The sequence below is a fragment of the Salmo salar genome, chromosome ssa17, assembly GCF_905237065.1.
Source record: "Salmo salar chromosome ssa17, Ssal_v3.1, whole genome shotgun sequence".
Taxonomy (NCBI): domain Eukaryota; kingdom Metazoa; phylum Chordata; class Actinopteri; order Salmoniformes; family Salmonidae; genus Salmo; species Salmo salar.
In genome coordinates, this window is record NC_059458.1 from 27,179,901 (window position 1) to 27,205,460 (window position 25,560).

The following is a 25,560-nucleotide window of genomic DNA, read 5'->3' on the forward strand; positions in this document are numbered from 1 at the left end:
TCAAAGCAACGTTTGTTAATGACCTATAATTGCATTACACTTCACAAACATTCAGTACAGCATTCCCCACAATCAAAATAATAAACAGTTTGGCACCTGTACAATGTCAACACTCAGCACAAGGAAAAACATTCGATTCATAGAAGAACAGAGAAACATGCCTGAAGCGTTCCTAAGTAAAAGTCAGAATTGGGTGGAACACAAAACAGTTTGTTCTGAATTCTATATCCTATCCCTGACTACCAAAGACCAAATGAACATTACTCTGAGTTCAGACACCTTCCATAATTCATGTCAGGCCCAGCCATCAGTTATCATGTATAATGAAAACAGAACTGCAGTTCTACAATATCAAGGTATACAATACTACTACAAAGTTCATAAAAACAGTGCTGACAAAATCCACATGACATACCACCGGAAGATAGGTAACTCATGGTTGATAGGTAACATAAACATAAATACCCTACAGACTCCTCCTTGAACATGTTGTATTTCTATATTGGCATATCCATAGACATACATATTGAAATATACAGGAAACACAAACACTTTGTCCTTCTCTCTCTCCCCGTCTCTCTCTCTCTCTCTCCGTCTCTTTCTCTCTCCCTGTCTCTCTGTCTCTCCCCACCGCTTTCTGCCTTCCTCCCCCCCCTCCCCCCCCTCTCTCTCTTACGCGCTCTCTCTCACTCTACATTAAGTTTCCACGTGTGAGCAGAATTCTCTCCAGCATTTGGATATGAAGCAACTTTATGAAAAAAAAATACTTACATACTTAAACAAGACTTACATACTTTCAACTATGACAGATAAAACTGAGGCAAAACCAAGGTCATTTTATGTGCCAGACATAAAATCCCACAGAGGGACTAAATCCTAGTCTAGACAGAAGGGAGAAGACCGCTGGGCAGGGAAATACATTGACAGGAAATTAACATTCTAATGGGTGGTCCATCTTGTACTACTGTAACATAGTTATAAATAAGTAGCCATCAATGACCATGCAAATTCAAACCACAGACAACAACACATGGTAACATATTCAATGCTAATTGCTGTAAAAGAAAACAATTGTAACTGTACACTGTATCAAAACATCCACTGTGACCTTTAGTTACTTGTCATAAAGAGAGCCATAAAGAGCCTGCCCATCTTAATACATAATCCAGTGCTTAAGGTCCATGTACATTAGGTTTCATTTGTCCTTTACAGAATGGAAGTAATTATATCACCAGTAGGCCCAACAAGTTAATTGCACTGTACTCCTCTTGGGTTAGAGGTTGTTGTAGAGTCTCAGGCTCTTGGGTTAGAGGTTGTTGTAGAGTCTCAGGCTCTTGGGTTAGAGGTTGTTGTACAGTCTCAGGCTCTTGGGTTAGAGGATGTTGTAGAGTCTCAGGTTCTTGGGTTAGAGGTTGTTGTAGAGTCTCAGGCTCTTGGGTTAGAGGTTGTTGTACAGTCTCAGGCTCTTGGGTTAGAGGATGTTGTAGAGTCTCAGGTTATTGGGTTAGAGGTTGTTGTAGAGTCTCAGGTTCTTGGGTTAGAGGATGTTGTAGAGTCTCAGGTTATTGGGTTAGAGGTTGTTGTAGAGTCTCAGGCTCTTGGGTTAGAGGTTGTTGTAGAGTCTTAGGTTCTTGGGTTAGAGGTTGTTGTAGAGTCTCAGGTTCTTGGGTTAGAGGATGTTGTAAAGTCTCAGGTTCTTGGGTTAGAGGTTGTTGTAGAGTCTCAGGCTCTTGGGTTAGAGGTTGTTGTAGAGTCTCAGGCTCTTGGGTTAGAGGTTGTTGTAGAGTCTCAGGCTCTTGGGTTAGAGGTTGTTGTCCAGTCGCAGGCTCTTCAGTCCACAGGATGAAACGGAAAGATTTATTCCTTACACTAAAACCCTTAAGGTAGTGTAGATAGTGTCCATTATTTATGCTAAAACCCTTAAGGTAGTGAAGGTAGTGTCCATTATTTACGCTAAAACCCTTAAGGTAGTGTAGGTAGTGTCCGTTCCTTTACACAGGTGTCTCCAGTTAAGTGCCTATTCAGTCCTCGTAAAGTTAAAGTGAATCAGTTGAAGGTAACTGTATTTACCAAATCAAGAGGTTGAGTAGTGCTCCCTATAAACATTCATGTACTTTTTCACCATCATCCAATTGCTGTGAAGGCTACTGCCAAAGAGTTTGAGAAAATGTTCTAGAATATGGTGGAAAAAGAGTTCCAAATTGTCTGCAGCCATTTCAACTGAAAGTTTAACTGCCACTGTGTAACTGTACAGACCCAAGGCCCGCAACTTCCGACCTTCAGCCTCAGGCCTCAGGCAAACGGGTTGTCCGACCGGAGTATGGTGGGTGTCACTGTCTCGATGTCGTGGTAGCTGTTCTTGCCGTTCATGTGTTCGGTGTGCCCGTCGATGCTGTAGCAGCGGTGCACCTCCGTCAGGGATGACGCCACGTATGAGGCTGAGCGGAAGACGTCTGCGTGGGCAAAGTTACTGCCAAACTGGATCCTCTGCTGGTTCCAGTGCCGTCGCAAAACACCTTGGACCTGGAAGAAAGAAAGTCTCATCGGACAAAGGTTTACATTGCTTCAGCGTTATACCTTATCAAAGTAATTATGGCCGCATCAACTCAGCTTTCTGATGGAGAGTTAGTTCAGAATTGACGTAATATCCCGCTGAAGTCTTACCTCCCCATTGAAGAAGCAGAAGATGGTGGCAACCAGGAGACCCTGAGGATAGAAAGAGGATATTTCAACACAAAGAAGATAACACTAACCAGCTTGGGACACTACTCTAACTTAACTTCTAGAGTTGAGTTAGAAGTTCTAGAAGTTCTCTAGAGTTCTAGAAATTTGAGAATGTTCTAGAGTTGTCCTACCTGGTAGTGCATGAGGATGTTCATAATATAGTCGTAGATCTCCAAGGCGAAGCGTCCCTGGGGTTTGTAGGGGAACAAGACAAACTGGATGCCCAGGAGAGGGACCAGGATCAGGGTGGCTCTCACAGCCTTCATGTAGAGGCTAGATTCAGCCTGATGGGTCACCTAAAATACAATACAACTTTATTAGTCCATTTGTTACAGCAAATAGAGGAAATTATCTTCTGCTTGTTGGTGGATTACCTTCAGTTTGGTGATGAGGACACGCACAATGTTCAACAGGAAGAACAGATTAACCTGGAGAGAGAGGGGGGAGCGAGGGAGGGAGGGAGGGAGGGAGGGAGGGAGGGAGGGAGGGAGGGAGGGAGGGAGGGAGGGAGGGAGGGAGGGAGGGAGGGAGGGAGAAGGGGGGTAGGCGGGAGGGAGGGGGAGAAGAGACAGAGAAAGATAGATATTTTGGAAATAAGCCAATGTGTCCAATGAGTCCAGCCAGAGACCAGTACATTATGTCCAAAGTAAATGTACTTAAAATCCCACCCAGAGTATAAAGGAGACCTGAGGTTGATGACTGTTTTGTTTACAGTGATCACACAAGGAAAAGAACAGGGATGGTCATAAACGATAGTTATTGTACTTATTGGAATTGTGGCTTAAAGAAGGGCTCACCAGCAGGGCTGCACAGATGGGACCATGGATGATATAGAGCAGGGATGTGTTTGAGCTGATCCAACAACTGTGGAGGAGAGAGGGAGATGCCAAGAGATATTTGACTCATGTGGACAACATGGCTTATCCATGAATTACTGTATGTCTGAGAATGGCATACTTATAAAAGACCAGAGAGAAAGTTATCAAAATACTTACTTATCATTGTAGTAGTAGCTTCGTGCTATTGCATGTATCAATGCAGGTATGAGTGGAAATCCTGGGAGATGATTCAATAATTGATTTTAATGGATGACATAATGGACAAACAACTGTAATTCAACATGAAATTAACCTCTAGAAACATCCCTTAAAAAGGCAAACATTGTATAATCGTGCAATAGTTAGTTAATTGTTTCATTAGTTAATGGTTTCATCGTAACTTGACGTACCCCATCCAAGCAGGTAGTACCACATGAGGTGTTGTTTCTCAGCGAACACGGCCACGACGATGAGTGTGTGCAGGTAGATGCCCTCACATAGCATCCAGAAGTAGTTACAGCCAAACAGGTACAGGTGAATAAACATGATCACCTTACAGCTCACCTGGTGGTGGTGGGGTAGCAGAACTGGTATCAGCTTGGAATATCCCCTGTCAGTGTCAACTAACAGTCTATGGTTGAGTAGACATTTTTGTCTACTGAGTTTGGAAATGTTTTGGTCATCATTTACATCCTAAGTTAATTCTGTTCTTGTGAAACAGGTTGGGACCTTTAATATATAAACCTTTAATATATTTACACCTTTCATATACACTATCGTTCAAAAGTTTGGGGTTACTTACAAGTACATTAGAGTGTCTAGTTTGAGAAACAGATGCTTCACAAGTCCACAACTGGCAGCTTCATTAAATAGTACCCGCAAAACACCAGTCTCAACGCCAACAGTGAAGAGACGACTCCGGGATGCTGGCGTCTGTTTCTCAAACTAGAGACTCTAATGTACTTGTCCTCTTGTTCAGTTGTGCACCGGGGTCTCCCACTCCTCTTTCTATTCTGGTTAGAGCCAGTTTGCACTGTTCTGTGAAGAGAGTAGTACATACCGTTGTATCAGATCTTCAGTGTCTTGGCATTTTCTCGCATGGAATAGCCTTCATTTCTCAGAACAAGAATAGACTGACGAGTGTCAGAAGAAAGTGCTTCGTTTATGGCCATTTTGAGCCTGTAATCGAACCTACAAATGCTGATGCTCCAGATACTCAACTAGTCTAAAGAAGGCCTGTCACGTCCTGACCAGTAATAGGGGTTATCTGTTATTGTAGTTGGGTCAGGACGTGGCAGAGGGTATTTGTTTTATGTGGTTCGGGGTGGTGGTTTTGTAGAAGGGTATTTGATTTATGTATTCCGGGGTTTTTGGGCACTGTTCTATGTTAATGTATTTCTATGTTTAGTCTAGTTAGTTGTATTTCTATGTTTAGGTTAATGTGGGGTTGGACTCTCAATTGGAGGCAGGTGCTTTCTCGTTGCCTCTGATTGAGAGTCCTATATATGGGTATGTGTTTGGTTTAGTGTTGGTGGGAGATTGTTTCTTGTTTTGCCTGTGTGAGCGTTACAAGACTGTTTTGTTGTTTATGAGTTCGTTGTTTTGTTATTTTGGTGTTCATTTTGATTTCAAATAAATATCAAGATGAGCATCCACATTCCTGCTGCGTTTTGGTCCTCCATTCCAGACGACAACCGTGACAAGGCCAGTTGTGTTGCTTCTTTAATCAGCACAACAGTTTTCAGCTGTGCTAACATAATTGCAAAAGGGTTTCCTAATGATCAATTAGCCTTTTAAAATTATAAACTTGGATTAGCTAACACAATGTGCCATTTGGAACACAGGAGTGATGGTTGCTGAAAATGGGCCTCTGTACACCTATGTAGATATTCCATAAAAAATCTGCTGTTTCCAGCTACAATAGTCATTTACAACATTAACAATGTCTACACTGTATTTCCGATCAATTTGATGTTAAGTTAATGGACAAAAAAAAGTGCTTTTCTTTCAAAAACAATGACATTTCTAAGTGACCCCAAACGTTTGAACGGTAGTGTATATACCTTTAATATATAAACCTTTAATATACAGTGACAGTCAAAAGTTTGGACACACCTACTCATTCAAGGGTTTTTCTTTATTTTGACTATTTTACTATTTTACATAATGGTGAAGACATCAATATGAAATAACACATATGGAATCATCTAGTAACCAAAAAAGTGTTAAACAAATAATCAAAATATATTTTATATTTGAGATTCTTCAAAGTAGCCACACTTTGCCTTGATGACAGCTTTGCACACTCTTGGAATTCTCTTAACCAGCTTCATGAGGTAGTCAAATGCATTTCAATTAACTTGTTAAAAGTACATTTGTGGAATTTCTGTCCTTCTTAATGTGTTTGAGCCAATCAGTTGTGTTGTGACAAGGTAGGGTTGGTATACAGAATATATCCCTACTTGGTAAAAGACCAAGTCCATATTATGGCAAGAACAGCTCAAATAAGCAAAGAGAAATGACAGTCCATCAATACATTAAGACATGAAGGTCAGTTAATCCAGAAAATGTCAAGAACTTTGAAAGTTTCTTTAAATGCAGTCTCGAAAACCCTCAAGTGCTATGATTAAACTGGCTCTCATGAGGACTGCCACAGGAAAGGAAGACCCAGAGTTACCTCTGCTGCAGAGGATAAGTTCATTAGAGTTACCAGCCTCAGAAATTGCAGCCCAAATAAACAGAGTTCAAGTAACAGACACATCTCAACATCAACTGTTCAGAGGAGACTGCGTGAATCAGGCCTTCATGGTCGAATTGCTGCAAAGAAACCACTACTAAAGGACCCCAATAACAAGAGACTTGCTGGGGCCAAGAAACACAAGCAATGGACATTGGACCGGTGGAAATCTGTCCTTTGGTCTGATGAGTCCAAGTGTGAGATTTTTGGTTCCAACTGCCGTGTCTTTGTGAGACGCAGAGTAGGTGAACGGATGATCTCCTCACGTGTGGTTTTCACCGTGAAGCATGGAGGAGGTGTGACGGTGTGGGGGTGCTTTGCTGGTGACACTGTTGTGACACTGTCTGTGATTTATTTAGAATTCAAGGCACACTGAACCAGCATGGCTACCACAGCATTCTGCAGCGATACGCCATCCCATCTGGTTTGTGCTTAGTGGGACTATAACTTGTTTTTCAACAGGACAATGACCCAACACACCTCCAGGCTGTATAAGGGCTATTTGACCAAGAATGAGAGTGATGGAGAGCTGCATCAGATGACCTGGCCTCCACAATCACCCAACCTCAACCCAATTGAGATGGTTTTGGATGAGTTGGACTGCAGAGTGCAGAGTGACTCCATATGTGTTATTTCATAGTTTTGATGTCTTCACTACTTTCTACAATGTAGAGAATAGCAAAAAATAAAGAAAAACCCTTGAATGAGTAACTGTGTCCAAACTTTTGACTGGTACTGTACATGTACAGTATAATTAGTGCCGCTTTGCATACTGACAGGGTTGTACTGTACTAGTCCCTGGTTGTTAGTCATCATACTGACAGGGTTGTTCTAGTCCCTGGTTGTTAGTCATCATATTGACAGGGTTGTACTGTACTAGTCCCTGGTTGTTAGTCATCATACTGACAGGGTTGTACTAGTCTCTGGTTGTTAGTCATCATACTGACAGGGTTGTACTAGTCCCTGGTTGTTAGTCATCATACTGACAGGGTTGTACTAGTCCCTGGTTGTTAGTCATCATACTGACAGGGTTGTACTAGTCCCTGGTTGTTAGTCATCATACTGACAGGGTTGTTCTAGTCCCTGGTTGTTAGTCATCATACTGACAGGGTTGTACTAGTCCCTGGTTGTTAGTCATCATACTGACAGGGTTGTACTGTACTAGTCCCTGGTTGTTAGTCATCATATTGACAGGGTTGTACTAGTCCCTGGTTGTTAGTCATCATACTGACAGGGTTGTACTAGTCTCTGGTTGTTAGTCATCATATTGACAGGGTTGTACTGTACTAGTCCCTGGTTGTTAGTCATCATATTGACAGGGTTGTTCTAGTCCCTGGTTGTTAGTCATCATATTGACAGGGTTGTACTAGTCCCTGGTTGTTAGTCATCATACTGACAGGGTTGTACTAGTCCCTGGTTGTTAGTCATCATACTGACAGGGTTGTACTGTACTAGTCCCTGGTTGTTAGTCATCATACTGACAGGGTTGTACTAGTCCCTGGTTGTTAGTCATCATACTGACAGGGTTGTACTAGTCCCTGGTTGTTAGTCATCATACTGACAGGGTTGTACTGTACTAGTCCCTGGTTGTTAGTCATCATACTGACAGGGTTGTACTAGTCCCTGGTTGTTAGTCATCATACTGACAGGGTTGTACTAGTCCCTGGTTGTTAGTCATCATACTGACAGGGTTGTACTAGTCCCTGGTTGTTAGTCATCATACTGACAGGGTTGTACTGTACTAGTCCCTGGTTGTTAGTCATCATACTGACAGGGTTGTACTAGTCCCTGGTTGTTAGTCATCATACTGACAGGGTTGTTCTAGTCCCTGGTTGTTAGTCATCATACTGACAGGGTTGTACTGTACTAGTCCCTGGTTGTTAGTCATCATACTGACAGGGTTGTACTAGTCCCTGGTTGTTAGTCATCATACTGACAGGGTTGTAATAGTCCCTGGTTGTTAGTCATCATATTGACAGGGTTGTACTGTACTAGTCCCTGGTTGTTAGTCATCATACTGACAGGGTTGTTCTAGTCCCTGGTTGTTAGTCATCATATTGACAGGGTTGTACTAGTCCCTGGTTGTTAGTCATCATACTGACAGGGTTGTACTGTACTAGTCCCTGGTTGTTAGTCATCATACTGACAGGGTTGTACTAGTCCCTCGTTGTTAGTCATCATACTGACAGGGTTGTACTGTACTAGTCCCTGGTTGTTAGTCATCATACTGACAGGGTTGTTCTAGTCCCTGGTTGTTAGTCATCATATTGACAGGGTTGTACTAGTCCCTGGTTGTTAGTCATCATACTGACAGGGTTGTACTAGTCCCTGGTTGTTAGTCATCATACTGACAGGGTTGTTCTAGTCCCTGGTTGTTAGTCATCATATTGACAGGGTTGTTCTAGTCCCTGGTTGTTAGTCATCATATTGACAGGGTTGTACTAGTCCCTGGTTGTTAGTCATCATACTGACAGGGTTGTACTAGTCCCTGGTTGTTAGTCATCATACTGACAGGGTTGTACTAGTCCCTGGTTGTTAGTCATCATATTGACAGGGTTGTACTGTACTAGTCCCTGGTTGTTAGTCATCATACTGACAGGGTTGTTCTAGTCCCTGGTTGTTAGTCATCATACTGACAGGGTTGTACTAGTCCCTGGTTGTTAGTCATCATACTGACAGGGTTGTACTGTACTAGTCCCTGGTTGTTAGTCATCATACTGACAGCGTTGTACTAGTCCCTGGTTGTTAGTCATCATACTGACAGGGTTGTACTGTACTAGTCCCTGGTTGTTAGTAATCATATTAACAGGGTTGTACTAGTCCCTGGTTGTTAGTCATCATACTGACAGGGTTGTACTGTACTAGTCCCTGGTTGTTAGTCATCATACTGACAGGGTTGTACCAGTCCCTGGTTGTTAGTCATCATACTGACAGGGTTTTACTAGTCCCTGGTTGTTAGTCATCATACTGACAGGGTTGTACTGTACTAGTCCCTGGTTGTTAGTCATCATACTGACAGGGTTGTACTAGTCCCTGGTTGTTAGTCATCATACTGACAGGGTTGTACTAGTCCCTGGTTGTTAGTCATCATACTGACAGGGTTGTACTAGTCCCTGGTTGTTAGTCATCATACCGACAGGGTTGTACTGTACTAGTCCCTGGTTGTTAGTCATCATACTGACAGGGGTGTACTAGTCCCTGGTTGTTAGTCATCATACTGACAGGGTTGTACTAGTCCCTGGTTGTTAGTCATCATACTGACAGGGTTGTACTGTACTAGTCCCTGGTTGTTAGTCATCATACTGACAGGGTTGTACTAGTCCCTGGTTGTTAGTCATCATACTGACAGGGTTGTACTAGTCCCTGGTTGTTAGTCATCATACTGACAGGGTTGTACTAGTCCCTGGTTGTTAGTCATCATACTGACAGGGTTGTACTAGTCCCTGGTTGTTAGTCATCATACTGACAGGGTTGTACTAGTCCCTGGTTGTTAGTCATCATACTGACAGGGTTGTACTAGTCCCTGGTTGTTAGTCATCATACTGACAGGGTTGTACTAGTCCCTGGTTGTTAGTCATCATACTGACAGGGTTGTACTAGTTCCTGGTTGTTAGTCATCATACTGACAGGGTTGTACTGTACTAGTCCCTGGTTGTTAGTCATCATACTGACAGGGTTGTACTAGTCCCTGGTTGTTAGTCATCATACTGACAGGGTTGTACTAGTCCCTGGTTGTTAGTCATCATATTGACAGGGTTGTTCTAGTCCCTGGTTGTTAGTCATCATACTGACAGGGTTGTACTAGTCCCTGGTTGTTAGTCATCATACTGACAGGGTTGTAATAGTCCCTGGTTGTTAGTCATCATACTGACAGGGTTGTACTGTACTAGTCCCTGGTTGTTAGTCATCATACTGACAGGGTTGTACTGTACTAGTCCCTGGTTGTTAGTCATCATACTGACAGGGTTGTTCTAGTCCCTGGTTGTTAGTCATCATACTGACAGGGTTGTACTGTACTAGTCCCTGGTTGTTAGTCATCATACTGACAGGGTTGTACTGTACTAGTCCCTGGTTGTTAGTCATCATACTGACAGGGTTGTACTAGTTCCTGGTTGTTAGTCATCATACTGACAGGGTTGTACTGTACTAGTCCCTGGTTGTTAGTCATCATACTGACAGGGTTGTACTAGTCCCTGGTTGTTAGTCATCATACTGACAGGGTTGTACTAGTCCCTGGTTGTTAGTCATCATACTGACAGGGTTTTACTAGTCCCTGGTTGTTAGTCATCATACCGACAGGGTTGTACTGTACTAGTCCCTGGTTGTTAGTCATCATACTGACAGGGTTGTACTAGTCCCTGGTTGTTAGTCATCATATTGACAGGGTTGTACTAGTCCCTGGTTGTTAGTCATCATACTGACAGGGTTGTACTGTACTAGTCCCTGGTTGTTAGTCATCATACTGACAGGGTTGTACTAGTCCCTGGTTGTTAGTCATCATACTGACAGGGTTGTACTAGTCCCTGGTTGTTAGTCATCATACTGACAGGGTTGTACTGTACTAGTCCCTGGTTGTTAGTCATCATACTGACAGGGTTGTACTAGTCCCTGGTTGTTAGTCATCATACTGACAGGGTTGTACTGTACTAGTCCCTGGTTGTTAGTCATCATACTGACAGGGTTGTTCTAGTCCCTGGTTGTTAGTCATCATACTGACAGGGTTGTACTGTAGTCCCTGGTTGTTAGTCATCATACTGACAGGGTTGTACTAGTCCCTGGTTGTTAGTCATCATACTGACAGGGTTGTACTAGTCCCTGGTTGTTAGTCATCATACTGACAGGGTTGTACTAGTCCCTGGTTGTTAGTCATCATACTGACAGGGTTGTACTGTAGTCCCTGGTTGTTAGTCATCATACTGACAGGGTTGTATGTACTAGTCCCTGGTTGTTAGTCATCATACTGACAGGGTTGTACTAGTCTCTGGTTGTTAGTCATCATACTGACAGGGTTGTACTAGTCCCTGGTTGTTAGTCATCATACTGACAGGGTTGTACTGTACTAGTCCCTGGTTGTTAGTCATCATACTGACAGGGTTGTTCTAGTCCCTGGTTGTTAGTCATCATACTGACAGGGTTGTACTAGTCCCTGGTTGTTAGTCATCATACTGACAGGGTTGTACTGTACTAGTCCCTGGTTGTTAGTCATCATACTGACAGGGTTGTACTAGTCCCTCGTTGTTAGTCATCATACTGACAGGGTTGTACTGTACTAGTCCCTGGTTGTTAGTCATCATACTGACAGGGTTGTACTAGTCCTGGTTGTTAGTCATCATACTGACAGGGTTGTACTGTACTAGTCCCTGGTTGTTAGTCATCATATTGACAGGGTTGTACTAGTCCCTGGTTGTTAGTCATCATACTGACAGGGTCGTACTAGTCCCTGGTTGTTAGTCATCATACTGACAGGGTTGTACTAGTCCCTGGTTGTTAGTCATCATACTGACTGGGTTGTACTAGTCCCTGGTTGTTAGCCATCATACTCACAGGGTTGTACTAGTCCCTGGTTGTTAGCCATCATACTCACAGGGTTGTACTAGTCCCTGGTTGTTAGTCATCATACTGACAGGGTTGTACTGTACTAGTCCCTGGTTGTTAGTCATCATACTGACAGGGTTGTACTGTCCTAGTCCCTGGTTGTTAGCCATCATACTCACAGGGTTGCCCTGCACTAGTCCCTGGTTGTTAGTCATCATACTCACACGGTTGCTCTGCACTAGTCCCTGGTTGTTAGTCATCATACTCACAGGGTTGTACTAGTCCCTGGTTGTTAGCCATCATACTCACAGGGTTGTACTGTACTAGTCCCTGGTTGTTAGTCATCATACTGACAGGGTTGTTCTAGTCCCTGGTTGTTAGTCATCATACTGACAGGGTTGTACTGTACTAGTCCCTGGTTGTTAGTCATCATATTGACAGCGTTGTTCTAGTCCCTGGTTGTTAGTCATCATACTGACAGGGTTGTACTAGTCCCTGGTTGTTAGTCATCATACTGACAGGGTTGTACTAGTCCCTGGTTGTTAGTCATCATACTGACAGGGTTGTACTAGTCCCTGGTTGTTAGTCATCATACTGACAGGGTTGTACTAGTCCCTGGTTGTTAGTCATCATACTGACAGGGTTGTACTAGTCCCTGGTTGTTAGTCATCATACTGACAGGGTTGTACTGTACTAGTCCCTGGTTGTTAGTCATCATACTGACAGGGTTGTACTAGTCCCTGGTTGTTAGTCATCATACTGACAGGGTTGTACTAGTCCCTGGTTGTTAGTCATCATACTGACAGGGTTGTACTGTACTAGTCCCTGGTTGTTAGTCATCATACTGACAGGGTTGTTCTAGTCCCTGGTTGTTAGTCATCATACTGACAGGGTTGTACTAGTCCCTGGTTGTTAGTCATCATACTGACAGGGTTGTACTGTACTAGTCCCTGGTTGTTAGTCATCATACTGACAGGGTTGTACTAGTCCCTCGTTGTTAGTCATCATACTGACAGGGTTGTACTGTACTAGTCCCTGGTTGTTAGTCATCATACTGACAGGGTTGTACTAGTCCTGGTTGTTAGTCATCATACTGACAGGGTTGTACTGTACTAGTCCCTGGTTGTTAGTCATCATATTGACAGGGTTGTACTAGTCCCTGGTTGTTAGTCATCATACTGACAGGGTCGTACTAGTCCCTGGTTGTTAGTCATCATACTGACAGGGTTGTACTGTACTAGTCCCTGGTTGTTAGTCATCATACTGACTGGGTTGTACTAGTCCCTGGTTGTTAGCCATCATACTCACAGGGTTGTACTAGTCCCTGGTTGTTAGCCATCATACTCACAGGGTTGTACTAGTCCCTGGTTGTTAGTCATCATACTGACAGGGTTGTACTGTACTAGTCCCTGGTTGTTAGTCATCATACTGACAGGGTTGTACTGTACTAGTCCCTGGTTGTTAGCCATCATACTCACAGGGTTGCCCTGCACTAGTCCCTGGTTGTTAGTCATCATACTCACACGGTTGCTCTGCACTAGTCCCTGGTTGTTAGTCATCATACTCACAGGGTTGCTCTGCACTAGTCCCTGGTTGTTAGCCATCATACTCACAGGGTTGCCCTGCACTAGTCCCTGGTTGTTAGCCATCATACTCACAGGGTTGCTCTGCACTAGTCCCTGGTTGTTAGCCATCATACTCACAGGGTTGCTCTGCACTAGTCCCTGGTTGTTAGTCATCATACTCTCAGGGTTGCTCTGCACTAGTCCCTGGTTGTTAGTCATCATACTGACAGGGTTGTACTAGTCCCTGGTTGTTAGTCATCATACTGACAGGGTTGTACTAGTCCCTGGTTGTTAGTCATCATACCGACAGGGTTGTACTGTACTAGTCCCTGGTTGTTAGTCATCATACTGACAGGGTTGTTCTAGTCCCTGGTTGTTAGTCATCATATTGACAGGGTTGTACTAGTCCCTGGTTGTTAGTCATCATACTGACAGGGTTGTACTAGTCCCTGGTTGTTAGTCATCATATTGACAGGGTTGTACTAGTCCCTGGTTGTTAGTCATCATACTCACAGGGTTGTACTAGTCCCTGGTTGTTAGCCATCATACTCACAGGGTTGCCCTGTACTAGTCCCTGGTTGTTAGCCATCATACTCACAGGGTTGCTCTGCACTAGTCCCTGGTTGTTAGCCATCATACTCACAGGGTTGCTCTGCACTAGTCCCTGGTTGTTAGTCATCATACTCACAGGGTTGTACTAGTCCCTGGTTGTTAGCCATCATACTCACAGGGTTGCCCTGCACTAGTCCCTGGTTGTTAGCCATCATACTCACAGGGTTGCTCTGCACTAGTCCCTGGTTGTTAGTCATCATACTGACAGGGTTGCACTAGTCCCTGGTTGTTAGCCATCATACTCTCAGGGTTGCTCTGCACTAGTCCCTGGTTATTAGTCATCATACTCACAGGGTTGTACTAGTCCCTGGTTGTTAGCCATCATACTCACAGGGTTGCCCTGCACTAGTCCCTGGTTGTTAGTCATCATACTCACAGGGTTGCACTAGTCCCTGGTTGTTAGCCATCATACTCACAGGGTTGCCCTGCACTAGTCCCTGGTTGTTAGTCATCATACTCACAGGGTTGCACTAGTCCCTGGTTGTTAGCCATCATACTCACAGGGTTGCTCTGCACTAGTCCCTGGTTGTTAGTCATCATACTCACAGGGTTGCACTAGTCCCTGGTTGTTAGCCATCATACTCTCAGGGTTGCTCTGCACTAGTCCCTGGTTGTTAGTCATCATACTCACAGGGTTGCACTAGTCCCTGGTTGTTAGCCATCATACTCACAGGGTTGCCCTGCACTAGTCCCTGGTTGTTAGCCATCATACTCACAGGGTTGCCCTGCACTAGTCCCTGGTTGTTAGTCATCATACTCACAGGGTTGTACTAGTCCCTGGTTGTTAGCCATCATACTCACAGGGTTGCCCTGCACTAGTCCCTGGTTGTTAGCCATCATACTCACAGGGTTGCTCTGCACTAGTCCCTGGTTGTTAGCCATCATACTCACAGGGTTGCTCTGCACTAGTCCCTGGTTGTTAGTCATCATACTCTCAGGGTTGCTCTGCACTAGTCCCTGGTTGTTAGCCACCGCTGTGAACCAGATGATGGTGATGACTGAGTTCAACACAAACGAAAAGAATAGGTTTTTGTGGAGCGTTATCCTCTGGCAGCTTAGACTCCTGGTAGGGAAAGAAAGAAAATATCCTTATGTTGAATGGACAACAATGGAAGGGGATCAATGTATTATCTTTATCGAGTTAAACTCCCTACAAGTCCTTAAAAATACATTCTCCCAACATAATTTATCACGCTGTTGTTGTTAATGGCTCCTTATGAGTAGGCCAGTATGAATTCGTTTTTTCCTCCTTCTTTCCATATAAAATAATTCAATTATGAATGACATTTAATTTATATATATTTATATAGAATTTAAAACACTAGTGGGGAATGCTCTAAGTGAAGATTGTGTTCGTTTTTTATGATCATGTTTTGTAATTTTGTATTTTACTGGGTTTTGTGTTGATATGAGTGTTTATATTGTGCAGGGCTCATTTGAAAAAGCCACTTGGTCTCAATATGACACCATGTTAAAATAAAGGTAAATAAAATATAAAACAGTAGCATACTTATGAGCAAACAGAGTGACTTACTTGAAATGGAAAAATATTCCCAATGAGAAGAACAATGATGTTAGCGACAGTCCATGTCCAATCAGAACCAGGTAGTAGAGATTCATCGCTGTCTGAGAAGGAATACACCATGTCAACCTAACATGCATTACAATATAATATCCACAACAATATAACTACATTAAAAAGCTTATCAAAAGGTCACTTTTCTTACCACTCTTCCTGCGCTGGTGTATGCCGTACATTTGGTGTAGTTTGTCCATGTCCTGTTGCTCTCCGGGTGTAGAAACCAATTACCCGTTTCACTGCACACTTTGGATGCCATTTCTGGTGATTAGAAACAGAAGGTGAGTGGTGTAGTGCATCAACCAACGTGAGTCAACAGAAGAGTGGATAGGTGTGACACTTGCTCATCTCAGCAATCAACACAGCATTAATTCAAAAAGAACGATATCCATTCATGAGAATAACTTTCATCCCTTTATCCATACCAAAATAAACGTTGAAAACAGCAAAGGACATTTCTCTAAAAGCCTAACACAGAATAGCCAGGCTGACTCGTACATTACCTCATACAGTCATACAATAATCTCTGTTCAATGTCGTTGGGTTGGAGAGACCAGCCAGGATGCAAAATACAGACCTGCTGTGTCAAAGTCTTGGAAGTAGTCTGGACAGTGTTGGTTTGTAGTGAAGCCTGCCTCTGTGTCCTCCCAGCACAGCCAGCCATCCCACGTCCTGTTACAAACTGGCCCTGAGTGAAGGGACACGACAACACACGCAGTTTAAAGGGATACTTCGGGATTTTGGCAATGAGCATGCTAGCAGATACCCGTAGTCATCGCGCTAACGCTAGTTAGCATTGGCTCGCGAAACTACCTCTAACTTCCTTCATACTGCTCACATAATAAAGGTATCCACAAGTTAATCTGACTCTAGGGAAATAGATTTAAGCATAGGTCAGCTCCTTAGAAGGTGATATTCACTGGGGTTAGGACCATTTCAGTTAAGACTGAAGATTGTTTTAAATTCAAATTGAATATGCTAAGAGTAAACTGAAATGCTCTACCATGCAAATCATGAGATTGAAATTGAACAAATGAGCTACCCCATTACAACCTGCACCACACCACCCGTAAGGGACCCTTACCTATTTTGTTGTGTTTGTCGTTTTTCATGATCTTCTGATAGCACTCAAACTGAGCAGTTACTATGGTGTTCCTGGTGACACCGATGTCGTGGTAGACGTTCTGGGTATGCTGCTGTTGCTGGGAGTCATTCCCCTCAGGGATTGCCAACACACACAGCTGAGAAAAAAATGGCTAACACTCAGAGGAAACGATACACTCACGGACAGCTAAGGAGATGATCATAAAGTATTTTAGTGTATCAAACCAAATAAAGAGAGTGTGGATTTGAGAGTTAAATATGAGTTCTGATCATGTTTTAATGACTTTCAAGAGGAACCATATTCACTCTGCATGCCACAGTGAGTTTATAAAAGGCATATCGAGGACAAAGGGTAAATGACTTCACAACTTGGGTGAGTATATTACCTCAGTGACAGAACACAGCAACAGAAGTGAGAATATGCCTTTAGCATCCATCCTGGCTCTGCTGTCAACGGGTCCTGGAGGAGAGATAGAGACAGGTCAGCAGGTCTGTGAACGGTAGATGGGGTTTTACTGAGAGGAAAATTTGACCACCAGCCAAGCGAACTGCTATTTATGGCTCAGAGCCAAGACTGCTTTCAATAATCACCCTATCGGTCTCAGAGAGAGGGAGAAAATACTGCAGAAACAGGGAGAAGAGGGAGAAAGTACTGCAGAAACAGGGAGAAGAGGGAGAAAATACTGCAGAAACAGGGAGAAGAGGGAGAAAGTACTGCAGAAACAGGGGGAAGAGGGAGAAAGTACTGCAGAAACAGGGGGAAGAGGGAGAAAGTACTGCAGAAACAGGGAGAAGAGGGAGAAAATACTGCAGAAACAGGGAGAAGAGGGAGAAAATACTGCAGAAACAGGGAGAAGAGGGAGAAAATACTGCAGAAACAGGGAGAAGAGGGAGAAAGTACTGCAGAAACAGGGGGAAGAGGGAGAAAGTACTGCAGAAACAGGGGGAAGAGGGAGAAAATACTGCAGAAACAGGGAGAAGAGGGAGAAAATACTGCAGAAACAGGGAGAAGAGGGAGAAAATACTGCAGAAACAGGGAGAAGAGGGAGAAAGTACTGCAGAAACAGGGAGAAGAGGGAGAAAATACTGCAGAAACAGGGAGAAGAGGGAGAAAGTACTGCAGAAACAGGGGGAAGAGGGAGAAAGTACTGCAGAAACAGGGGGAAGAGGGAGAAAATACTGCAGAAACAGGGGGAAGAGGGAGAAAGTACTGCAGAAACAGGGAGAAGAGGGAGAAAGTACTGCAGAAACAGGGAGAAGAGGGAGAAAGTACTGCAGAAACAGGGGGAAGAGGGAGAAAATACTGCAGAAACAGGGGGAAGAGGGAGAAAGTACTGCAGAAACAGGGGGAAGAGGGAGAAAGTACTGCAGAAACAGGGGGAAGAGGGAGAAAGTACTGCAGAAACAGGGAGAAGAGGGAGAAAGTACTGCAGAAACAGGGAGAAGAGGGAGAAAGTACTGCAGAAACAGGGGGAAGAGGGAGAAAATACTGCAGAAACAGGGGGAAGAGGGAGAAAGTACTGCAGAAACAGGGGGAAGAGGGAGAAAGTACTGCAGAAACAGGGAGAAGAGGGAGAAAGTACTGCAGAAACAGGGGGAAGAGGGAGAAAGTACTGCAGAAACAGGGAGAAGAGGGAGAAAGTACTGCAGAAACAGGGAGAAGAGGGAGAAAGTACTGCAGAAACAGGGAGAAGAGGGAGAAAGTACTGCAGAAACAGGGAGAAGAGGGAGAAAGTACTGCAGAAACAGGGAGAAGAGGGAGAAAATACTGCAGAAACAGGGAGAAGAGGGAGAAAGTACTGCAGAAACAGGGGGAAGAGGGAGAAAGTACTGCAGAAACAGGGGGAAGAGGGAGAAAGTACTGCAGAAACAGGGAGAAGAGGGAGAAAATACTGCAGAAACAGGGAGAAGAGGGAGAAAATACTGCAGAAACAGGGAGAAGAGGGAGAAAGTACTGCAGAAACAGGGAGAAGAGGGAGAAAGTACTGCAGAAACAGGGGGAAGAGGGAGAAAGTACTGCAGAAACAGGGGGAAGAGGGAGAAAATACTGCAGAAACAGGGAGAAGAGGGAGAAAATACTGCAGAAACAGGGAGAAGAGAGAGAAAGTACTGCAGAAACAGGGGGAAGAGAGAGAAAGTACTGCAGAAACAGGGAGAAGAGGGAGAAAGTACTGCAGAAACAGGGGGAAGAGGGAGAAAATACTGCAGAAACAGGGAGAAGAGGGAGAAAGTACTGCAGAAACAGGGGGAAGAGGGAGAAAGTACTGCAGAAACAGGGGGAAGAGGGAGAAAGTACTGCAGAAACAGGGAGAAGAGGGAGAAAGTACTGCAGAAACAGGGGGAAGAGGGAGAAAGTACTGCAGAAACAGGGAGAAGAGGGAGAAAGTACTGCAGAAACAGGGAGAAGAGGGAGAAAGTACTGCAGAAACAGGGAGAAGAGGGAGAAAGTACTGCAGAAACAGGGAGAAGAGGGAGAAAGTACTGCAGAAACAGGGAGAAGAGGGAGAAAGTACTGCAGAAACAGGGAGAAGAGGGAGAAAGTACTGCAGAAACAGGGGGAAGAGGGAGAAAATACTGCAGAAACAGGGAGAAGAGGGAGAAAGTACTGCAGAAACAGGGAGAAGAGGGAGAAAGTACTGCAGAAACAGGGGGAAGAGGGAGAAAGTACTGCAGAAACAGGGAGAAGAGGGAGAAAGTACTGCAGAAACAGGGAGAAGAGGGAGAAAGTACTGCAGAAACAGGGGGAAGAGGGAGAAAGTACTGCAGAAACAGGGAGAAGAGGGAGAAAGTACTGCAGAAACAGGGAGAAGAGGGAGAAAGTACTGCAGAAACAGGGGGAAGAGGGAGAAAGTACTGCAGAAACAGGGAGAAGAGGGAGAAAGTACTGCAGAAACAGGGGAGAAGAGGGAGAAAGTACTGCAGAAACAGGGAGAAGAGGGAGAAAGTACTGCAGAAACAGGGAGAAGAGGGAGAAAGTACTGCAGAAACAGGGGGAAGAGGGAGAAAGTACTGCAGAAACAGGGAGAAGAGGGAGAAAGTACTGCAGAAACAGGGAGAAGAGGGAGAAAGTACTGCAGAAACAGGGAGAAGAGGGAGAAAGTACTGCAGAAACAGGGGGAAGAGGGAGAAAGTACTGCAGAAACAGGGAGAAGAGGGAGAAAGTACTGCAGAAACAGGGAGAAGAGGGAGAAAGTACTGCAGAAACAGGGGGAAGAGGGAGAAAGTACTGCAGAAACAGGGAGAAGAGGGAGAAAGTACTGCAGAAACAGGGAGAAGAGGGAGAAAGTACTGCAGAAACAGGGAGAAGAGGGAGAAAGTACTGCAGAAACAGGGAGAAGAGGGAGAAAGTACTGCAGAAACAGGGAGAAGAGGGAGAAAGTACTGCAGAAACAGGGGGAAGAGGGAGAAAGTACTGCAGAAACAGGGGGAAGAGGGAGAAAGTACTGCAGAAACAGGGAGAAGAGGGAGAAAGTACTGCAGAAACAGGGGGAAGAGGGAGAAAGTACTGCAGAAACAGGGGGAAGAGGGAGAAAGTACTGCAGAAACAGGGAGAAGAGGGAGAAAGTACTGCAGAAACAGGGAGAAGAGGGAGAAAGTACTGCAGAAACAGGGGGAAGAGGGAGAAAGTACTGCAGAAACAGGGGGAAGAGGGAGAAAGTACTGCAGAAACAGGGGGAAGAGGGAGAAAGTACTGCAGAAACAGGGAGAAGAGGGAGAAAGTACTGCAGAAACAGGGAGAAGAGGGAGAAAGTACTGCAGAAACAGGGAGAAGAGGGAGAAAGTACTGCAGAAACAGGGGGAAGAGGGAGAAAGTACTGCAGAAACAGGGGGAAGAGGGAGAAAGTACTGCAGAAACAGGGAGAAGAGGGAGAAAGTACTGCAGAAACAGGGAGAAGAGGGAGAAAGTACTGCAGAAACAGGGAGAAGAGGGAGAAAGTACTGCAGAAACAGGGAGAAGAGGGAGAAAGTACTGCAGAAACAGGGAGAAGAGGGAGAAAGTACTGCAGAAACAGGGAGAAGAGGGAGAAAGTACTGCAGAAACAGGGAGAAGAGGGAGAAAATACTGCAGAAACAGGGGGAAGAGGGAGAAAGTACTGCAGAAACAGGGGGAAGAGGGAGAAAGTACTGCAGAAACAGGGAGAAGAGGGAGAAAGTACTGCAGAAACAGGGGGAAGAGGGAGAAAGTACTGCAGAAACAGGGGGAAGAGGGAGAGAGTTCACAGTCATAATAATACACTAAATAAGGTTTCTTCAAGAAAACCTTTATAGATGGATCTAGATTAACCATTCATATGATTGAATGCTATGTCACTCATATGATAAATTAATTACATTATTATCAATGACAGTGTCACTTATATGACTGTTATGTCCAGGGGCGCAACTTTCACTGGGGACAAGGGGGACATGCCCCCCACACGTTCTGAAATTGCCTTTTTGTCCCCCCAGTTTTATCATTGGAATGTGATACAAAACGAGGCAACGCTCTGCTTTAGGCCCATGCGGAAAAAAAATAATTAATTCCCCCCACTTCTAAAACCAAAGTTGCGCCCCTGGTTATGTCAAAACTGACATAGCCAACTACCCTATCACATCCATGTCAGTAAACAAATCGTCTGAGTCTATTTCAAAACACACTTGTTTTGGTTTGAAAGCATTAAAGAGACACATGTTGATGTGATGTGATGTGATGAAGCCATCAATCACACAGAACTGAACCCAGAACCGGCCTCTTTGGTCCTTTCCTCAATAATAAAACACACATGGAGGTGCAGCCCAATGGCACCTGTGAAGGGAACGGCACCAACTGACAAATATACTACCAGTAAAACTAAGATACAGTACATAGTGAGTAGTGGGTAATATAAATCTGTCTATCACATACATTCAGGTCCATAACTATTCGGACATTGACCAAGTTATTATTATTTTAACTGTCAACCACAGTTGAAATTAATTAATGAATATGAGCGGAAAGTGCAGACTTTCAGCTTTAATTTGAGGGTATTTACATCCAAATCGGGTGAACGGTGTAGGAATTACAGCACTTTTTATATGTGGTCCCCCCTTTTTAAGGGACCAAAAGTAATTGGACAATTGGCTGCTCAGCTGTTCCATGGCAAGCCTTGTGTTATTCCCTCATTAGTTCATTTATAAGTAATCAGATAAAAGATCTAGAGTTGATTTCAAGTGTGGCATTTGCATTTGGAATCTGTTGCTGTTAAACCCTCAATATGAAGTCCAAAGAGCTGTCACTGCCAGTGAAGCAAGCCATCATTAGGCTGACAAATCAAAACAAACCCATCAGAGAGATAGCAAAAACATCAGGTGTGGCCAAATCAACTATTTGGTACATTCTGAAAAAGAAAGAACGCACTGGTGAGCTCAGGAACACCAAAAGGCCCGGAAGACCACAGAAAACAACTGTGGTGGATGACAGAATAATTATTTCCCTGGTGAAGAAAAACCCCTTCACAACAGTTGGCCAGATCAAGAACACCCTCCAGGAGGTAGGCGTATCTGTGTCAAAGTCAACATTCAAGAGAAAACTTCACCAGAGTAAATACAGATGGTTTAGCACAAGATGTAAACCACTGGCAAGCCTCAAAAACAGGAAGACCAGATTAGAGTTTGCCAAATAACATCTAAGAAAACCTGTACAGTTTTGGAACAACATCCTATGGACAGATGAGACAAATATCAACTTGTACTAGACGGATGGGAAGAGAAGAGTATGCAGAAGGGAAGGAACTGCTCATGATCCGAAGCATACCACCTCATCTGTGAATCATGGTGGAGGTAGCGTTATGGCCATATATGGCTGCCAATGGAATTGGTTCCCTTGTATTCAGATTCAGCCAAATGCTTCAAAACTCATTGGACGGCGCTTCACAGTGCAGATGGACAATGACCCGAAGCATACTGTGAAAGCAACCCAATGCTTTTTTAAGGCAAAGAAGTGGAATGTTCTGCAATGGCCAAGTCAATCACCTGATCTGAATCCAATTGAGCATGCACTTCCCTTGCTGAAGGCAAAACTGAAGGCAAAACGCCCCAAGAACAAGCAGGAACTGAAGACAGCTGCAGTAAAGGCCTGACAGAGCATCACCAGGGAAGAAACCCAGCATCTGGTGATGTCTATGGGTTACAGACTTCTGGCAGTCATTGACTGCAAAGGATTTGCAACCAAGTATTAAAACTCACAATTTAATTTATGATTATGTTAGTTTGTCCAATTACTTTTGAGCCCCTAAAATTGGAGGGAGCACATATAAAAAGTGCTGTAATTCCTACACCGTTCATCCGATTTGGATATAAATACCCTCAAATTAAAGCTGAAAGTCTGCACTTTCAGCTCATATTCCTTATTTAATTTCAATTTAATTTATTTTCAACTCCAATATGCTGTGTTTCCTTTCAAATCCATTGTGGTGGCGTACGGAGCCAAAATGATAATAATGTCAATGTCAATGTCCAAATATTTATGGTCCTGACTGTAAATCCACAGGGATCTCGGCTACTCAAACTCCCACCGCTGGATATTAATGCATTAGCTATCTTTTTCTCAAACAAAAACAGAGCTAGCGACGCTCGTTCCCCAAACATGCAGCGTCAGGTTTAAACCATCAGATTGGCAATAAGACAAAAGCACTTCTCTTCTCTGAAGCCAAGCAGAATAACAGCAGGCCCAACCATGATAACCTTGTGCCCTTCCTGAAGCACCAGGGAGGAACAGCAGGGAGGAACAGCAGGGAGGGGCCTGAGAGACATGTCAGGGTTTCCTCTCCAAGCTTTCCTGGGTCATAACATGAAGGGTTGAGTCGGCCAACACTCCCAAAGATTCCACAGTACCAAATGAATGGAATTCATGAGGGGGTGAGGAGAGAGAGTTTGTGAGAGAGCTTGGCAGAACCAAGAAAACATGGAGGTATTTACCCCCCTGCCATCCTCTCTCTCTCCTTCTCCTCTCCCTGTCTCTCTCTATCACTCTCTCTTTCTCCCCCCTCTCTTTCTCACTTTCCTGCCAGTAGCCCCATCCCAGCCCTCCTCAATCAGGAAGCACTTGTCAACCCTCTGACAGTTTGTTTAACTTATGTCCTTCTCCAACACACCCCTGGAAATGTACCCAAATCTTTCCACTGTCCAAAACCTTAGTCAACACACAGTGCTTTCTCTCGTCAAGGGGCACATTCAGGGGCACCAAGCCCATTCCACTGTGTAGCTAGGACACCTGAAGATGAAAGTGTTGTTGCACATGTTTTGTTACAGCATGCCCTGCAACCAGTGCTTGACTTGGACTGAAATAGGTGCCTGTACTGTATATATTTAGGTGCAGGAGCTCCACAATACCTTTGAGCTAATATTCTATATGAAGAACAGGAGCTCAAGCAGTAGAAATGTTGAGGTGCCGGTACTCAGCTCCAGAGAGCTCAAGCACCGCCTGCATCTGTATAGTGTATTGAAATAAGATAAAGCTTTTGTCAGTGTGTGTGTGTGTACTTTCACATCTTATCTCTTTGGAATGGAATCTTTTCACATCAATGAATTGCAGAAAAACCTATCACCAATGTGTTTACATTTGACATGGTGCTGCTTCTGAAGTCAGAACCAAAGCCTTCTATCAATCTGTTTAGACTGACCATGGTGCTTTTGTAACCACGTAACCATGGTAATGAGACGTTTGCCAGCAGACATCTGCAGTCCAGACTATTTCTGTTAGTCTGCAGTCCAGACTATTTCATAACAGGCAGTGTGAGCCATTCAGCAGGCATCAAGAAGTGGCTTCCAGACATACTCCAAACTGTCTGAATCTCCATGACAACAGCTAGTGAAGGTTCTATTATCCTGAGAAGGACCAATGTCATCATAGAACTCAGTGGAGCTGCGCAACCAGCCAATATGTGGCATTGTAATGCTCAAGACAAAGAACATTAAACTTACAAGATGACAAGTTGGTAGAAAAACGATGAAACTTCAATAGTATCCCCTTGTGTGTGAAGGATATAGCCGTTGATATGTGTTATTTCCTCTGTTCATATTGTCGTGTACGCTTGTCTCCCTGCCTTTCGGGAAGTTTTCTTTCTAGAAGTGCATATAATCCTGTCGTGCTGCATCACACCATGGCCAGCCCTATCTATCTAAACCATATTATCCCTTAACATTTCATCATCTTCAAACTCCCTCTTACATAAAAATGCAGATAACAACAACAACAAAAACAACAACAGCAACAGGGTGGGAGTGGACGTAAACCGAGATGTTTAAACAACTGTTCTTCAGAAGGAACTCTGCATGGTTGGTCAAGATTTATTAGCTCTTGACCCAATCTTAACAATCAACAATATACTATCACTTTATTATCATTAGGCCTATTTGTGTAGACATTTCTATTCTGATACACCTTGATAGCCAACCCAAACCCAATCAGAACCAATTTCAGAAAGAGACCAGAAATTATTCAAATCTGCCATTCTGCTGGACTGGAATTCATTAAAATGTGTCTTACCTTACAGAGAAACGTAGCCTTCAAATGAAAAGAAAATATAAAATTCTGCTTTTCCCGACCCTTTTTCCAGAGCGCTAATAGTCCCGTTGTCAGTTCACTGATGGTTCAATCCAGTGTGCTCTACCGTAACCGCGAGGAGAGGAGCTCGAGCTGTCAAATTGAAATTGATCCACTACAGTGGCATCCTGTGACATCATCACAAACCGCCTCTTCCTTCCGAGGGTCTCATCCCCTTTTGGACTGCTGATGTCAGAATGCCCTCAGTCTGGCTCTGATTGAGAGTATTTTACATCTCTATATTCGTTGGGAGTGTCACATTTCGACTACAATTGAATTAGGCTCACCGACATTTTCCAAATTTGATAGGCCTATACACATTT

General features: G+C 43.9%; 1 protein-coding gene across 1 annotated transcript; it reads right to left on the minus strand.

Annotated features, from left to right (window-relative positions):
• LOC106575686 (calcitonin gene-related peptide type 1 receptor) lies at nt 1-25,335 on the minus strand. The gene is made up of 14 exons (XM_014152319.2): nt 25,181-25,335; nt 17,061-17,134; nt 16,655-16,811; nt 16,148-16,258; nt 15,719-15,831; nt 15,526-15,617; nt 14,883-15,054; nt 3,953-4,106; nt 3,720-3,780; nt 3,522-3,588; nt 3,099-3,152; nt 2,856-3,020; nt 2,665-2,706; nt 1-2,523 (listed from the first exon to the last, which is right to left on the minus strand). The coding sequence occupies exons 2-14, from the start codon at nt 17,109-17,111 to the stop codon at nt 2,293-2,295; spliced, it is 1,470 nt and encodes a 489-aa protein (XP_014007794.1). The 5' UTR covers nt 17,112-17,134; nt 25,181-25,335; the 3' UTR covers nt 1-2,292.
• Between the last annotated feature and the right edge of the window lie 225 nt (nt 25,336-25,560).

Excerpts from the sequence above, each read along its gene's own strand:
- LOC106575686 (XM_014152319.2), bottom strand. The coding sequence starts at position 17,111 with ATGGATGCTAAAGGCATATTCTCACTTCTGTTGCTGTGTTCTGTCACT. Across the intron at positions 4,107-14,882 it reads GACTAGTGCAGAGCAACCCT|GTGAGCTGTAAGGTGATCAT; the intron begins GTGAGTATGATG and ends CACCACCACCAG. Across the intron at positions 2,524-2,664 it reads TCTGCTTCTTCAATGGGGAG|GTCCAAGGTGTTTTGCGACG; the intron begins GTAAGACTTCAG and ends TCTTTCTTCCAG.